The sequence below is a fragment of the Podarcis muralis genome, chromosome 16 (genome assembly GCF_964188315.1).
Source record: "Podarcis muralis chromosome 16, rPodMur119.hap1.1, whole genome shotgun sequence".
NCBI lineage: Eukaryota > Metazoa > Chordata > Lepidosauria > Squamata > Lacertidae > Podarcis > Podarcis muralis.
The window spans coordinates 26,015,212-26,032,641 of record NC_135670.1 but is presented as its reverse complement, the minus strand read 5'-3'; the positions used below and the strand labels follow the sequence as shown (position 1 = coordinate 26,032,641).

At 45.4% G+C, this 17,430-nt stretch overlaps 1 protein-coding gene across 7 annotated transcripts in view; it reads right to left on the bottom strand.

The window, feature by feature from the left end:
• Positions 1-17,430, bottom strand: part of CABP1 (calcium binding protein 1) — a 38,477-nt gene that overhangs the window by 13,142 nt on the left and 7,905 nt on the right. The window contains exon 2 of one of the 7 annotated variants that reach the window (XM_028710602.2): positions 5,114-5,232. The exons of 3 other annotated variants lie outside the window; for them this stretch is intronic. In XM_028710602.2, the coding sequence (XP_028566435.1) occupies positions 5,114-5,158 (45 nt within the window). In that variant the 5' untranslated portion in view covers positions 5,159-5,232. Of the gene's footprint in view, positions 1-3,921; positions 4,632-5,113; positions 5,688-17,430 lie in introns of those variants that run through there. 3 more of the 7 variants (XM_077920221.1, XM_028710605.2, XM_028710603.2) reach the window with 3 other exon arrangements.

Below are 17,430 nucleotides of genomic sequence, written 5' to 3'. Positions count from 1 at the left end.
CACATTTCCCGCCCCCTTCCCCACACCACCTCCACCCACCCCTAAATAACACTCTAAAACTACTGAAAACTGTAAAGCTGTTGAAAATGTACCACAGGGATTTGTGCAAGGGGAAATATGCTGGCGACATTCAGATACTAGCCAGTAGGTGCTCGGCACCTACCCCTGTCTCCTCCCCTGCAAGGACTTGCTAAGAAGTTGCAGAACCTTTCTCCCCTCCCCGGAGAGGTATATGTGTGTACAGGACAGCAAAGATGTGTATAAACCATTTCCACCTTGCTTAGTAAGTTACGTCTGTCTCCCCCACCCCCTACCCCTCATCTTTCAATACATACCACTTCACACATACACACCCCTTCTGTTTGTTACAGCTCTGAGCAGCCAGGGACTAGAATTCACTTCCAGCGGCCAACAAAGGTCGTCGTCCCCCCTCCCCACTTTGGAAATGACATCAAAAGCCCTCTGTGCACTGCAGACATCCTTCCAGCAACAGACTAGAAAGAGGGCAGAGAAGAAGAAAGGGTTTCTCTGATCTCGTCTGCTGCCTGGACCAAAACAATTGGAGGTGAAATCATGCCTAGCCTGCAAGGCACAGGCGTAGCTCTTTGTGAGTTCAAGAGAAGGCTGATGAGAGAAGCGTCTCTTGGGGCTCCTGCTGAACATGAATTGGGCGGCCCGTACATCCTGGCAAGACACTTGGAGCAGCTGCATATTAGTAACCACAGCGCTTCCCATGTGTACCGATATAAGTTTGCTTACAATACACAGGGCAGCCTGGTATTCCCAAGGTGACGCCGCTGGAATGTCGGAACTGCATACGGAACTAAGTTCCCTGAGAACATCGGTGGGCATTTTTTTAAAAGGGAAGGATTTCCAAAGTTGCTAGTCTCTATGAAGCCTGAGAAAGAGCAGGGTGCTGGAGAGGCCTCAGGCCCAAATTGGGCATTGGAGGGGCAGGTGCCACCCACCTGCGTCTCTCCAATCTGTGTCTACTCTCGGTGACACCTAGGAAAAGATATTGTGTGGAACACCAGCATCGCAGCTGGGTTTCCCTACTCCATTTCAACAGCTGTCTGTATGCAGGAGACGTAAGGACAGGCTTAAGTGGTCTGTTCAGAAGAGCCAATGAATAAACTGGTGTTCTAGTGGGGCCATAATCCCACCTTTATCTCCATGCATTCAATATACACTATTTGGTCATTTGATCAGGAGTTAGGTCTGGCCATATGGGAACAGGAACAAAATGGGCAATGGCCACAGAGGTAAGTGTCCTGCGACTCAGGTTTTTTTAAAAAGTAAGTTTCTAGTCCTTAAAGTTACCTACATGTTATTTGTGCATTTCAGGTTGTTCTATCCTTGGTTTTTAATGTTCATTTTTTAAAAAGATGCTTTGGGTTTCGTTTTTGAAAATAGTGAAATAAATAAATAAATAAATAAATAAATAAATAAATAAATAAATAAATAAATAAATAGATAGATAGATGTAAAGAAAGATAGCAGAAGGGCAGTGCCTGTTGAAATTCCAGAAGTGACTGTCTGTGCATTTATATGATCAGGAGTTCAAAGAGCAGGGCTTCAATGCCGAGCGTATTTCTTTTTAGCAAAATATCAAGTATTACAGAATCAGTGGCAAAGGGCACAGTGGGCCTTTGGTCATTCAGTCAAACCTAATGCAGGCCTGTTCGGCTCCCTCACCATCAGAAATCCCACTCAGCCTCCACCACCCTCTTCTGTTCCACATTACGTGGGGTGCTGTCTTGTTTGGTTTTCACAAGAGGCACCTCCCAGCAGCATTCTGGGACCCCGGAGTGGAATCTGGTCTTGAGAGTTCCTGGCCCCACTGGAGAAGCAACGGCTGCCTTATATAGCAATGCATCGGCCTGGGCTCTGGCAGAAACGTTTCATCCTGACATTCTCATGCAGCTATAAAAAGCTAGCCGTCTTCCCTTCACAGGGACCTTTGGATCGTACGCAGTAAACATTAACAACCCCATCGTTGTTTTCATGGGGGACAGGGAAAGGGAGCTTGTTTCTTCATGGTGCTGCTGGCAGCTTTGGGCAATCTCCTTCCCAAAATTAAAAAAGGCAGTGCTGCAAAGCATTGCACCCTCCTTTTGGCAGGGCTGAGAACACGGACACAGATGCTCACAGATTTGCATGCACGGCTGTGTTTAGAGGCCACGTGTGTTTGTTGCACGACACACATATCCAGCTTGATGGGAGCTGGCATTTTTCTTTTTTTTAACAAAAACACACAGCCCTGAGTCAATCTGCCAAGGTATGATGCTATTGGCATCACGGCGCAAGAATAGCATCGAGGCCAGAATCCACAACAACACATATGTAACAGAAAGCAAAGTACACGGCTCGGAACAGAAGTGTCCTCGTGACCACACAGCAGAAGGGATGTCCCTCTGTTTGCTACATGGGACAGAGAACAAAGTTTTCCAGAGACGGAAGCATGGATGGCATCGTGCTCCATGCCGAACAGACAGGTGTGTGTGTGTGTGTTTCTATGTTGTCTCTGGTGAAACCCAAAACAGGCTCTCAGCAAGCAAATTTAGGAAGCATTTTGCCCAGAAGTTTATTCTGAAGTTTGCAACGGTGGGGAATCAGCTCCATTGCCAGCTCAACAGCCACCCATGTTACCGCTACACTGCTACTGCTGCTGCTGCTGCTGAGTCCACAAACTATTCTGAGCACTTCAACGTAAAGCAGTCCACTGGCTGAATGCCAACACTCACACAAACCACCTGGGAGAGGGAGGGATCTGAAACACAGACATTTACATACCAGGAGCACATATGTGGGGGAAGCTTAAACACATGCCGGGACAGACATGTGTTCATAGAGGAGAAGGCTACCCCACAGAGATAGGTGTGGGGCATAGATGTGAGCATCTGTCCATATGTGTGGCTACGTCACTGTGCATAACTGGATCAATGTGCGCACAGATACATGCAGAGGAGCACAGACGTTCATCCCAAGCACCATCTGCACAATCCCACAAACTCACACCCTTTTGAACCTGCGCAAATATCTGCATCTGCTTACAGGGTGGGCTCACTTCACTTATTCCTTCTGTTTCAATAATCCCTTGCTCCACTTGTCGTTAAGAACACAGGAAGCTGCTTTATACAGAGATCAGTACTGTCCTCACTGGGTGGCAGCAATGGCTCTCTAGGGTTTTTAGGCAGGGAACCTTTCCTGGCCCTACCTAGAGATGCTGCCAGGAATTGAACCTGGGACTTTCTGCATGCAAAGTGGGTGCTCTGCCATAGAGCTATGGCCCTTCCCTGTATCACCAGCACCATCCAATTACTAACAGATGGCTACTGTTCACGCACTGCCACTGATGCCACAACAAGTTGGAAGTGCCTGGTTGTGTTATTGGGCAAATGTGTGCCCACCTTCCAGGTTGAACTCCATTCACAGTTCAGTCGCAGGGTGTGTGTGTTACTTATTTCCACGAATATACCTTTTTGCCGGAGCATAGAAATGGAAGGGGAAGCGGGGAATCAGTAAATGCTATGTGGGTGCTCTGCTGTATTGCTGGCTTTATTTATAAAGCCTATCTGTTGCATTCTCTGCCAAAAGTTACTTGAAGTGATTACAGCAGAAAATCACAGGAAGATTCAATAAGAATGTATGGGGGGGGGGGGGAGAGAAGAACCTTGAGCAAAACTGATCACGCAGCTAAAATCCAAACACTTCGCTATAGACGAAAACACCCACTGAAACCCTCAGCCGAGTTATAAACACAGAACTTAACAGCAGCATCAACAGCCAGTTATGATTAACTACTCAAAAACGCGTTTTAAAAAAAAGCATCGACAGTGTGCTGAAATTAACATTATGGTTTTCCCCTAACAAATAATTCCAAAGGGTACAAACTATCCCAGAAAAGGCCCAGCAACTTACCCTCATGGGTGGGGGAGACAGGACAAGGCCTCAGAGAAAAGGGGGTGTGAAGCAGCACATAGGAAAATGTGCACCCTAAACGATGCAAAATCCAGTCCATTTCATGCTTTAAAGGTCATTGTTGTTTACCATGGAAGTGATTCTTCCAGGGTAAATGAGGACTGGCACATAACTGCCGGAAGGGCTGACCTACATTAATGCAGAAGGTGGGGCTGAAGAAACAGCGGCTGGACCCACCTCCCAACAGAAAAATGGGGAAGGGCAGAGGGGGATTTGGGAAGGAAGTCACATCTTCCCCTGTCCCAGAGTGCAGTAGCTGCTAGCAATACCCTAAAATCTTTGTTTCAACAGGGATGGCAGATCACAGACCTTCATGGAAGCACGGGGGACAACCTAGCCAGAATATGTGCTTGTGGCTCAAACAAAATGCACCGCAAACTCGACACCCTTTAGTTGTGTCCCTAAGGAAGAATATGCACTAATGGATTTGCACTCTGCACATCTATGCACCAAGCCACAAGTGCACCTACACCCATAGAAAGATGCTTCAGTTGGTAGCTTTGTACAAAACATGTGTTATGCTAGTATGTTTAGGTACAGAAACGTGAACACACTTGTAATCAACCAACAAGGTGCACAACCAGTGCTTTTTTCTTTAAAAAATGTTTAGGGATACTCTCATTTTCCTACTAGTATTGAAATACTGTCCCTCAATGAGGCCAAACTTCACAAAACATTTAGGGGTATGCGTCCCCCCAGAAAAAAGGCACTGGGCACAACAATCCCGAAAGGATCTCCTGCACAATTCTCAAGGCAATTAATGGCACCTATACCAAGAGGAGCATCTCCTGATCATTTATATGCAGCTTGTGCTGGAGTGCTTCCTAGTGCCTCATGTCTCATGTTTTGCAAACAGGTGCCCACAACTGCACATACCTCTGTGTCGACACACAACTGCACATGGACGGGATCATGCTTTCATGCACACAAACACCCACAAGTGACTGTTCTCAGCCCCTGCGCTGCCCGACCGATGACCAACTTTAGGTGGGGAGTTTGGGAGACACATCTCCACTTGCTTCCCACCAGCCCTCCCTACCTGTTTAAGCGACACCAAGTGGTCACCCTGTCCCAGAGATGCTGGGATGGCGACCCAAGCAGCGCACATCTAAGCAGTGGGGGGGAAACGTACCTTTTTTGAGAGGTTTCTCAGTGGAGACTTCACACAGTTGCCCATAATATGCTGAAGCTGCCCCTCCGGGAGACAGGCTTAGAAAGGGAAGCGGGCAATTGGTTCCATGAAAGGCAGTCCTTAGGAGCAAAGGGAGAGAGGCGGCAGCAGTCAAATCTAGAGCTCCACTGGGCACAAGTGGCAGGGCGCCTCTCTTCTGAGAGCTCTCTTCTTCCCTTCCTTCACTCATTCATCTCCTTCCTTCCTTCCCTCCCTCTCTTTCTTTCTGCTTGTTAACTTTATGCTCACTTCTTTGAAGAGATGAAGCAGGAAGGGAGGGGAAAGGAAAGGAGGGGAGCAGCAGCAGAGAGGGAAGGAGGGAGAAACGGAAAGAAATAGGAAGAGAAGGAGGGAGGGGGTGGATGGATATAATCTACATCAGATTAAAGTTCTGATCCCTCCCACCACTCAGGATAGGAGGAGGAGGAGGAGGAGGAGGAGGAGGAGGAGGAATCTGGTTTGACTCATTGGAGGGAGGATGAAGAGCAAAGAAGCCCCCACAAGAAGTCAGTTTCTACCTTTGCCCTCAGTGCTCAAGAGACTGCCACAGTGCTCAGTTCTATCCCCTCAAACACTGAGCATTTCGATGCCCAGAGAAGACAGCTGGGAGGAGCACAATCCACTTAGAGGCGCTAAGAAGGGCCTGAGCAAATTGAGTGCAAGAAAACAGATGAACAGAACACATCCACCACCAGTGCAGGGCTTCTTGAGAGGTTTGGCAAAACTCTCTCCTTGAGCAGGGCCTGCATCACACAGATACGGACAGGTGTGGAATGACCCTACCCCTCCAACATTTGGGGGATTCATTCCCCTCCCCCCCCCCTCTCTCTCTCTCTCTCTCTCTCTCTCTCTCACACACACACACACACACACACACACACTGTAAGGGGACGGACAAAACCAATATTTTACACTAGGCTTTGAACAGTTTCACCCGCAGGTTAATCAACTTAATTTTTTTGTTGATTAATTGGTAGTGGCTGAGGGTGACGTAAGCTAAGGGTTTGCACTTGGGGGCTCTTTGGGTTTTGGTGAAAGGGAATAGAATATGCCAGTATGAAGGATGCCCTTCCCCTCTAGTAATACACGGCAGCTTTTGCTTATACAACATCATCATTTATCTCACAAATCCTCTAATAGTTGAAAACAGAGCCTATATGGGTGTTTAAATGTGCAAATTGATGTGAATTTAATCAGTTCATGAATCTGCTGAAAAGCAGAGGATTACGCAACAAAATTAGACTTTCTATCTTTGGGGATTCTTTCTGTATCACAGAAACCTACAAAGCTGCCTTATACCAAGTAAGAACACTGGGGTCCATTTTCTCTACACTGACTGGCAGCAGCTATCCAGGGTTTCAGACAGGTGTCTTTCCCAGTCCTATCTGGAGACACCAGGGGCTGAACCAAGGACCTTCTGCACACAGAACAGATGCTCTGCCACTGAGTTATGGCCCTTCCCCTTGTTTTCTCCCAGCTCTATACTTGAAATTGAGAGCCATCTGTAATTGACCCTGGAACCCAAAGCCTTGCATACACCATGAAGCCAGAACTAAGTGGCTGAAGTATTTATATATGGGGCTGCCAAAAAAAGTTTGAGTCCAAGTTCCTAGAGCCTGAGAACCTTGTATAAGAACACGAGAAGAGCCTGCCAGATCAGGCTAGTGGCCCATCTAATCCAGCATCCTTTTCTCACAGTGGCAAACTAGACCCCTCAATGGGGTCCTGCCTATAAGCAGGGCCTGAGCTCCCCAGCACTCTCCCCTCCTGTGGCTTCCAGCAACCAGCATTCGGAGGCATTTAGTGGCTCTCACAGTAGAGGTAGAACAATAGCCTCCATGGCTAGTAGCCATCAAGATGAATTTGTCTAACCCTCTTTTAAAGCCATTCAGGTTTGTGGCCATCACTGCCTCCTCTTTAAGCAAATTCCACAACTGAACTATGCACCGTGTCAAGAAGTCCTTCCTCTTGCCTCTCCTACATCTCCCAACATTTGTAACTGGAGCTGCAGCCCACGTGCTCTACGACGGAGCCACATCCACCCACAGCATTTGCCGGCCTGAGATGGCGTTTCCTTTTCTACTTCACGTAAGTGGTTTCCTATCTTATCACAGCACTGATGAGAAAATGGGCCTGGGAGAAGAGAGAAGGGCAAAAGAGAAAGAGGGAGAGATAGCAGACCCTCAGACCTCGGGGCACATGAGTCCCTGACCCCATCTGGAATGGTCGGTGCCACCATTGCATTGCTGGCGCGAGTGCTTCCTCTGAACCGGTGCCCATAAGGATGAGAGAAATGGATGGTGGCTGACGGAAGCAGATCCAGACTTGTAGAAATGTGTGCACAGAACATGAGGAGCAGCAGCAAGGCCTCTAGCCGTATGAGTCATTTTAAGCAGTAGCTGAGAATCTGAACTAATTACAAAGGGGTTTGCTCCGGGTCTCAGTTTGGCTACCTTCTCAGGTCTGGAGATCATGTAGCAGAAGAAATCTCTGTGTGTATCTTGTAACAGGCTTGCAGAAGCCAAATTCAGCTGCCACCACCGCCACCACACACTCTCTTCTGTAACAGTGTGCCTTTGGTTATTTTATTTCAGTTTTTCTACCCTATTTTCCCAAAGAGACTCATGGCAGCTAAGAGACACTCGTAATAATAAACCAAGCAAAACAAACATAACCCCTTAAAAATGTTTTTAAGCTCCACCTAGGCTTTAATTTTATTTTTTTATTTCATTCATAATATTATACATAATAAAAACATAGATGTTTTAAAGCAAAATCAGAAGCTTTACAGAAGATAGCAATTGCTCCCTTTTAATTTATTTACAGAAATCAGAAGCTTTACAGAAGAAAGCAATTGCTTCCTTTTCATTTCTCTGCCAAAAAAAGAGAGAGAAAATATGAGGACAAGATATACACTGAGATGTCAACACATTGCAGCTCCAAGGCTCCTATTTAACATTATCCAACCTGTTTAACAAATTGCAGCGGCACGAAAATAACATTGAACTGAACATTGAACTGAACCAGAAAAAAATGACACAATTAACTGAAAATTTCTCAATGGCAATGGGGCCTGACAGACCTTACCTGGGAAAGCATTCCATAGGGTAGGAGCTGCAGCAGAAAAAGCTCTGCCCATAGCTGACACCACCCTTGGCTGCTGAGGGATTTGGAGCCGGGCCTCAGATGTCAATCAGAGGGTGCAAGGAAAAGGCAGCTCCCAAGGTACCCAGATCTCTAGCCTTCTGCACTTTCAAGATTAAGACCAACACCTTAAGTTGAGCCCAGACAGCTAGTGCAAATTATGTAGAACTAGAGTGGTAAAATCAAATTTCCAAGCCCCTACCGAGCAGGTGGCAAAGACATGAAGCCAGTTGCACCTGTAGTGGCCGGCAGACACTGTTCAGCTTCCCGAGTCACCCGTAAACATAGGAAACTGCCTTCCACCAAATCATTGTCAGTCTACCTCAGGACTGTCTGATCTGACTGGCTTCCCGGAGTTCATGCAGGCAGGGATTTCCCAGCCCTGCTAACTGGAGAAATGGGGAATAAAACCTGGGACCTTCTGCACACATAACATGTGCTCTGCCAATGAGCCACACAGCTACCAGTGATTTCTGGTAGATTCAGTGCATCTTGGTAAGGTTGTGAATAAGCAATCAGAGAGGGAAGCAGTGCAGTCCAGGAGGACAAGAAGGCTTGGGAGATCTATTAAGGACCAGTGCCTCTGAGGATGCCAAAAGGGGCAACTGATGACTCTCTGCTGATTTATTCTGGGACTTCAGTGCATCAGCCTGTGGCGGCCAGTGTCCTGGTAGAGCAGAAGGCATGGAGTCCAACAGTAGATGGAGCCAGAGCCAATGGCAGACAGAGGCAGAGTCAATGACTGGTGGAACCAGCTAAAGCCACATTCACACCATATATTTAAAGCACTATGATACCACTTTAGACAGACATGGCTTCCCCCAAATAATTATGGGAGCTGTAATTCAGGGTGATCAGGGTTCTATGGAAACAATGACAATAAATATTATCGTATCGTATGAGCACATTTGCTACTATGGAATCCATATTCCATGGCTCACTAGAGGAAATTGCTGTCCTCCTTCGGGTTTTAATGCTCCTGTTGTTTTGTGTTTCCTCGCTCTGCTGATTTATTGCGACCCAGCGGCTGCTACTTGGGCTGGGTCACTCCGTTCTTTCCAATCTTGCCTGAGCTCTGCCTGGAGAATGTGACTCATTGGCCACCATTCCTTGCCTTCCGAGGCTGTCTGATCGGTCCACCCCCCCTTATCAAAGAATCTGAACATCTGCACTCCCTACGTCATGCCTCTGACAAAGTGGGCTCTGGTCCACAAAAAGCTGATGCCGTAATAAACTTACTCGTCTTTAAAACAAGCCTTTTGGGGAAGGGTCCCAGCTCAGTAGAAGAGCATCTTCTTTGCATGCAGAAGGTCTCAGGCTCCATCCCTCTGTCCTCTGCATCTCCAAGTAGGGTTGTGAAAGGGTGTTTGCTTGAAACTCTGGAAAGCTGATGCCAGTCAGTGTAGAACAGGGCTGAGGAACCTTTTTCAGCCCAAGGACCACATTCACTCCTAGGCAACCTCCCAGGGGGCCACATGCATAGGCACCGACTCCATGGGGCTTGAGGGGGCCCGAGCCCCCTCAAAAATTCGTTTGGGGGGGCTCCGCCCCCCCAATAATCTCCGGCGCCCCTCCAGCAGAGCGCCATCGCCGCCCCTCCCCCAGCCCAAAATGCACAGGGAGGGGCGGGCTGCATGCCTCCTGCCCTCCCTCCCGAGCAAAAGCTCCACCCAATTTCCTTTGGAGCTGATTAATAGGCGCAGCACGCTCTCCCCTATTCGCTCACGAGGAGGCGGCGCCACTTTATTTGCATATTCATGAGCTTATTTATTATTCATGAGCTTTCCCGGGCCCCCCCAATATTTTTTATAAGTCCGCGTCCCTGGCCACATGCCAGTGGTGGGTGGAGTCAGAGGCAAAAGTGGGTGGAGCAACTGATGCAAATTTTACCTTTGTACAATAAGCTAGTTCTCTCTCTCTCTCTCTCTCTCTCTCTCTCTCTCTCTCTCTCTCACACACACACACACACACACACACATAGCACCTCCCTTTCCTCCATCCAGGCAGACAAAAAAACCCCATTTATATGCTTTTATACTGTATTTTTATTCTATGTTTATACTTTTTGTGTTGTGCTTTTTAAATATTAAGTGGTTTGTAAATGTTTTTAAATAGATAGATAGATAGATAGATAGATAGATAGATAGATAGATAGATATAGATAGATATAAATAGATAGATAGATAGATAGATAGATAGATAGATAGATGATAGATAGAATTCAAGGAAACATTCCATCAGAGGACTTAGTAGGCTAGCAAGCCCTGTGCCGCAGCTGACCTCAAGAAGAAGGCTCATTGATCAGTGGTACGGCATCTGCTTTGGATGCAGAAGGTCCCAGGTTCAATTCCCAGGTAGGGCTGAGAATGTCCCCTGCCAATCACTGTAGACAATCCTGAGCTAGATGGACGAAAGGTCCAACTCAGTAGAAGGCAGATTCCTATAGCACAGCACCTGTTTTACATGAAGGCCTCAGGTTCAGTGCCCGTCGGGCTAGGAGACACCCAACCTGAAATCCTTGATCACTGCTGCTAGTCGTAGGCAATTTGAACTGGATGGAGTAAGCTTTTGACATTGTGTAAGGTTTACATTCCTATGACCCACTTCCTTGGGGAGCTGTTTGTGCCATGTGTAGGAGACCTTATCTGTTTCTGCAGACATAAGAAGAGCCTTCTGGATCCAGCCAATGATCCATCTAGTTCAGGTATCCTGTTCTCTCACTGGCCAAGCAGATAAGCCAAAGGGAACTCTCTGCAAGCAGGACCTGGACACAAGAGCCCCCTCCTCTCCTGTGGTTTCCAGCGACTGATATTCAGAAACATTACTGCCTCCAACTGTGGAGGCAGAGCATAGCCATTGTGGCTAGTAGCCACTGATAGCCTTGTCCACCATGAATTTGTCTAACCCTCTTTTAAGGCCACCTAAGTTGGTGGCCATCACTACCTCCTGTGTGAGTGAGTTCCATAGTTCAACTGTGGGCTGACCTCTGCACCATAGCGGGTGTGGAAATATCTCCGAGAAAGGCAGAATAGCTCCCTCCTCAGGTCAGGGGGACCAAGGGGGAAGCACTGAGGATCATCCTCTGAATGCAGCAGCCTTGTTTCATTGCCACCTGAATCGTCCCCAAAGGGGCCAAATCTGAGAATCATGACTGAGGACAGAGTTTTTCTTCTTCTCAATGTTACGGCAATGGCATAGCAAAGATCCCCCCCCCCCCACTGCTGCTGCTGGGAAGTGCAATCTGACCCCAAAGGCAGATTGAAGCACATTTTATTCTTTGCAGAACACTGGAGCACTTTCTGCAAGGGTCTGGCGTCAGCAGCCAATAGCACTTCCGGTCCATCTGGAGCAGCTGTTGATGTTATGACCAACAGGCTGGCTTCACATCATGCTGTGCGTTGTGTGTGTGTTTTTTTAAAAGGTCCCTGGCTTCAAAGAGATTTGGGGGGGACATAAAGCAGTCTGCTCAAACCACACTGGAATTCCTCATTTGCAAAGGAATTAATTATTTACACACACACGAACACACACACACACACATCCCCTTTTTCCAGAGACGTCAAGCGCTCTCTGCATCTGGCATTTTTATGAAGTTCTGTGAGCCTGATGTTGGAAATGTCGTGAGCAAAGTCATCTTCATAGGCATGGCTTTTACCATTTAACCATCTTTGCCAATTATTGAGGCCACATCCTTGTTTAGATAGCAATTAAAACCTTTCTATTCTGAGTACAAAGTTCAGTTCATAAGTTTATTGTTCTAGAGACAAAGGCCATGACAAACTTGTATTAAGCAATAGTATTAATAAAATAATTCAGAACATACAGGCAAAACATTAAAAAAAAAATGGTAAGATTCTGAGCATTAAAACACAGCTTCCCTTGTGCATCTCTGACAGCTCCAATTCTAATACTATTTTGCCTTTTTAAAATGCAATTTGCCAACATCCATGGTGTAAGAGAGAGAAGTTACCAGAGACACCAACAAACTCAAATCCAGCTTGATGTCAAATTAAATCTCTGAATCACCACATCAACGTATATATTTTTTATCTAACTCCTTTTGCCATGGTTGTTTTGTTTTGCCTGCATTTTTTTTTTTTTTTTGCAGCCAATGCATAGAGGGCCACTCTTGTGTGTTACAAAGCTATTATTGCCACTCAAAAGAAATTGAACCATTTCTGCCGGGCGGTGCCTGCTTGCTTGTGTGAGCAAAGGTTTCAGAAAGCAATCTCTGGGGTCTCTATTTAAGGCTAACAGATAGTGAGTGAAGTCTTCCACCTGCGGTTGACCACAGATACAAAGGCTGTCTGCTTATGGGACCTTGCTGTAGCAGCCTTCCAAGAATGCAGTGGTCATCACTTGGAAACACAGTGCAATAAATGCAGTTCTTAAGGAAACTGGTCAGAATTTGGTCATATAACAAGCTTTAAAATGCTCTCTTCTCAAAAGTGGATACCAAAGGGGAAATCTGGTGTTTCCAGTTTAGTTGTAGGTCCCTCCTGGATTCTGTCCAGAAAAGCCAATTCCTTAATTGACACTTATTTAATGTCAAAGCAGAGTTCATTTCTAAAACACCTTGACAAGCTGCTTTCCAGAGCTGGTTATCACCCAAGTCCATACAGCACAGGAAAACTCTCAATAGGCATAGTAGCAATTTTTAAAATATTAAAGGAGCACTGTCCGCTCTTGCCTTAATTGTTGACCATGAGGATTATGTATGAAGAAGAGCTTCTGATATTCCTGATGGTAGAGTATAGTTATTTAGTTATTTAGTTAGTTATTTATTTAGTTAGTTAGATATAATATATTCTGCACAGTTTCCAAAACCCAGACTGCAAAACCTTAGAGCATTTGAATAAGCACTATCCTACCAAATATCTTTAGGGCAGGTTCAATCAGCTGCCCTCCTTTATTGTAAAAGAACTTCATCAATGCCCCATGGTTTTCTGTGCTTTAACTTTCACTGCTTCCATATGACACTTCCAAGAAAGGCTTTCACTAAAGTGTACACCCAGGTATCTAAATGAGTAAGTTTGTTCAATAGCTCGCTGATCTAAAACATCATTTATACCTAGGACTGTCTTTGCCAAAAATCATAATCTTGGTCTTAAGAGTAATTTATAGATAGGCTTTCCTGTTTACAGCATGTGCTAAACACCCCTCAAGAGATTTTTGAGGTCCAATCAAGAAAGAGAGAGGAGCAGTAATTCATCTGCATACATCAATAAGGAGATCTTTCGGTTCCTAATTACTGGAGAGGTGGAGCTTGCATTGGCTAAATATTTCCCCAAATCATTGCTATAAAAGTTAAAAAGAGTGGGAGCCAGAATGCAACCTTGCTTCACTCCTTATGACATTTTTAAAGCATCAGTCATGCCATCATTTAAACCTCTTTTTTGTATTGCTGTATAGTTTGTGGATGAATAGCAGAATTCTGTAGTCAATGTTAGCAATTCGAAATTTCTCCCTGTCTGTTTCAATTAGTAGTTGAATGCTGCAGAAAACTCAATAAAGGCTACATAAGGATAATTCTTAATGTTCTTAGTATATTTCCTTATGGTTAAGAGTAAAACATCGATCATTGATGCTGTGCCCTCCTCTGAATCCCACTTGTTCTTCACGAATAATGTTGCTATTTTGCAACTAGTCTGATAATTTTGAAGGAGATATCATGCCTATAGCTTTGAGGAAGTGTCTAACCAGCTAATTGGCTGATAGTTTTCTGGATTCTTCCTATCTCCTTTCTTATAAATCAGGAAAATAATACTCAATTTTCACCCAGAGGACATTTGGCTTGTGTTGTTTATGGTGGTAAATAAGCCAGCCAGGTTAGACTTCCATGATTCCATGTATTCTTTATAGAGCTCAGGTGGAAGAATATCTTCTCCAGGTTGCCAATCAGGTAGGTTTGAGAAATCCTTAAACACTGCTGGCACATAAGTTTGCCCAGATTTTGTTGTTGTTGTTGTTGTTGTTTAGTCATTTAGTCTTCGTGGCCCCATGGACCAGAGCATGCCAGGCACTTCTGTCTTCCAGCTTGGTCAAACTCATGTTTGTAGCTTCGAGAACACTGTCCAACCATCTCGTCCTCTGTCATCTCCTTCTCCTTGTGCCCTCAATCTTTCCCAACATCAGTGTCTTTTCCAGGGAGTCTTCTCTTCTCATGAGGTGGCCAAATATTGGCCACCAAATATGTTGGAGAAACATTTAACACAATTAAAGGGAGGAATTGAGGCTTCTTGTAATGATCTCACTTCATTTAAACTCTGGGCCACCAGTTCCCAGAATCTGTCTTCCTTATTTTCCATTACTGCTAGTCCCAGTTCCTGCCACTGGGTTTTCGTATATTCAGCTTTCTTGCTTTTGAGCAGAGTCTTGTATTCCAATCTACGTTTGATCACATTAACCAGAACTTTCTTAGCTACTTTGCACTGACCATCAAACCAGTCAAGGCGTGTTGTCTCTGCGTTGTTATTAATTGTATAAGCTATCAAATAGGGCCTGGGTTCTGTGACAATTTGCTGGAAGACATCAACAAGATTTGGAGATTTGCTCACAAAAAGTTGACTCAAGTTTGTCATGCCCTGGTAGCTAGTATGTTTTCTGTTAAAGGACATGGGATCACTGATATTGGAAAGCAGTTGCTTTCTGTTTGTTCTAGCACTTCAAAAGTGTTCACAAAAGTGAATAAAAATGTAAAGGTAAAGGTAAAAGACCCCTGGAGGGTTAAGTGCAGTCAAAGGCAACTATGGAGTTGCGGCACTCATCTCGCTTTCAGGCCAAGGGAGCCAGCGTTTGTCCACAGACAGATTTCTGGATCATGTGGCCAGCATGACTACACTGCTTCTGGTGCATGGAGGACCATGACAAGTGCCAGAGCGCACGGAAATGCCATTTACCTTCCCACTGCAGCGGTACCTATTTATCTACTTGCATTGGCATGCTTTCGAACTGCTAGGTTGACAGGAGCTGGGACAGAGCAACGGGAGCTCACTCCATAGTGGGGATTTGAACCGCCGACCTTCTGATCGGCAAGCCCAAGAGGCTCAGTGGTTTAGACCACAGCACCACCCCTGTCCCCTACAAAAGTGAATAATGAAGGAGAGACTATAATGTAATTGAAAGCACTTCCAGCATGCTTGTTCAAATAAGTATATTGACCCTTAGATATGTCTAGAGGACTCTTGCGAAGAACATATAAATTATGTTGGAATACAAATTGCAACAGTTTCAGGCTCTGTGCGTGCATCATCTTGTCCAAAGAACAATGTGAGGTTAGGAAAATATCTTCTGAGTAAAAGTACCAAGAGACCCTCTGCAGTTGCTACAACTGAGGCATTAAAATCTCCACTAAAAAGTACAAATGCTGTGAGGAATTTATGGCTGATCTGCTCTAGTAGGGATGTTCAACCTGACTAAACGTTGGTGGTCGGTGACATACTATTAGTAGGAGGGAGGTAGATATTTATTTATACAGAAAAGAAATGCTCCTAATTCAATTTTGATTTCTACTGACATAAGATAGTTATTTTGAATTCGAAAATCTGCTATCAAAACTTCCCCTCCTAAATCAAGTGATAAAAAGTAGTCAGGCCCCCACTTCCTTGGCCCTTTTTAAATTACGATTAATAATATAGCCTTCCATAATAATTAATTGGTGTATGTTTTTAGCTTTATGGTTTTATGTTTTTAGTGCTGTAAACAGATTTCATATACTATCTTATCATATACAAATATATTTTATAAAGAAGCAAACAAATTTCTATAAAACAAAATCACCACAATAGCTGGCAATTCAGCTGTCCACAGGAAGTGGCCCCTTTGGACCTTGGTGCGGGGAATCAACAAATTTGTCGATTTTTGTCTCTCTGATGTGCTCACTTTTAAATCTTAGATTCATTTCTCCACATATCCACATCAGCTTGAGATTTATTTCTTTTTTAAGTTGCTCATGAAAATTCACCAGCATTTTAGTTTCAATTTCTCCTAATATACACATTTTCAAAGTAGCTTCCCAGGATATAATGCATTTTTAAATGTGATTTCCCCTAATATATGCAATTATATGCATACTTTATTCCAGTATATGCATTTTTGTGCACATCACTTGGCTGGAGAACTGCACTGTGAAATGTGGAGAAGTGAAGGGTGGCTGTGTTTCGATTTGTGTATTATTTCAGAAAGTACAAATTAGGATCAAGCAAATGGCTCCTCTAGTCCAGAATCTTGTTCTTTTGGTGGCCAGTCAGATGCCCCATTCAAAAGCCCCCTAGCAGGACTCATGGACAAGAGCATTCTCCCCTCCTGCGGATTCCAGCAAACTGGTATTCAGAACATCGCTGCCTAGGCCTCCAAAGCAGGCCAGTAACAGACATTTCCCAGTGGATTGCACCCCATCGGTCAGATTGGCCCATCTCCTGATACACCCCAAACCTGGGAACCAGCAGCTTCACTTTAGCTCCTGTGAGGGCCACTTCAGCTTGCTGTGCACGTCTCACATATCATAATGCCAGCATCTGAGTCCACCTCCACCAAGGCCCTTTGCTAATATTAAGCAATTATGCTCCACCACACCCACATCCTAACCTGTCATTAGCCTAATGCGACACTGCGGCTGGTGCTCAGGCACAATGACAGAGCATCTGTTTCCCCCCACACCTCCCCCCTGGTATTGCTCCGCTGCAAAGAGAGAGAGAGAGAGCTGTGCCAGGACTGTCAGCTTGGCCAAGCGTCTCAGAAAGCACATTATTGAGACAACCACTGCAGCATTGATGAGATGCCTCGCTCTGTCTCCTGTTGCCTGCACTGTGAGCCTCTTCTTTTCTCCTTGGGACGCCCTCTTCTCCAGCTCAGGGACACTTCCCCCTGCTCCAAACAGCACGCTATGTGTGAAGTCACCCCTCCAGCTTGGGGCGTTTCGCTCGATGGCTGTACATACTGTTGCAGAACTAACAGGAGGAGCTGGGCTCCCTCCTCTCCTCAGATGGGGAGAGGTACACTATTGGGCTGTGATGTATTTTGACGGTGAGAGGAGCAGGACATGTGTGCTTCAAGGAGTTCTTTTCTGCAGAGCTTTTAGAGAAAGGAAGAAACCGCCCATTTTGCTCACTAAGAGTCATCTGCATGATCAGGGG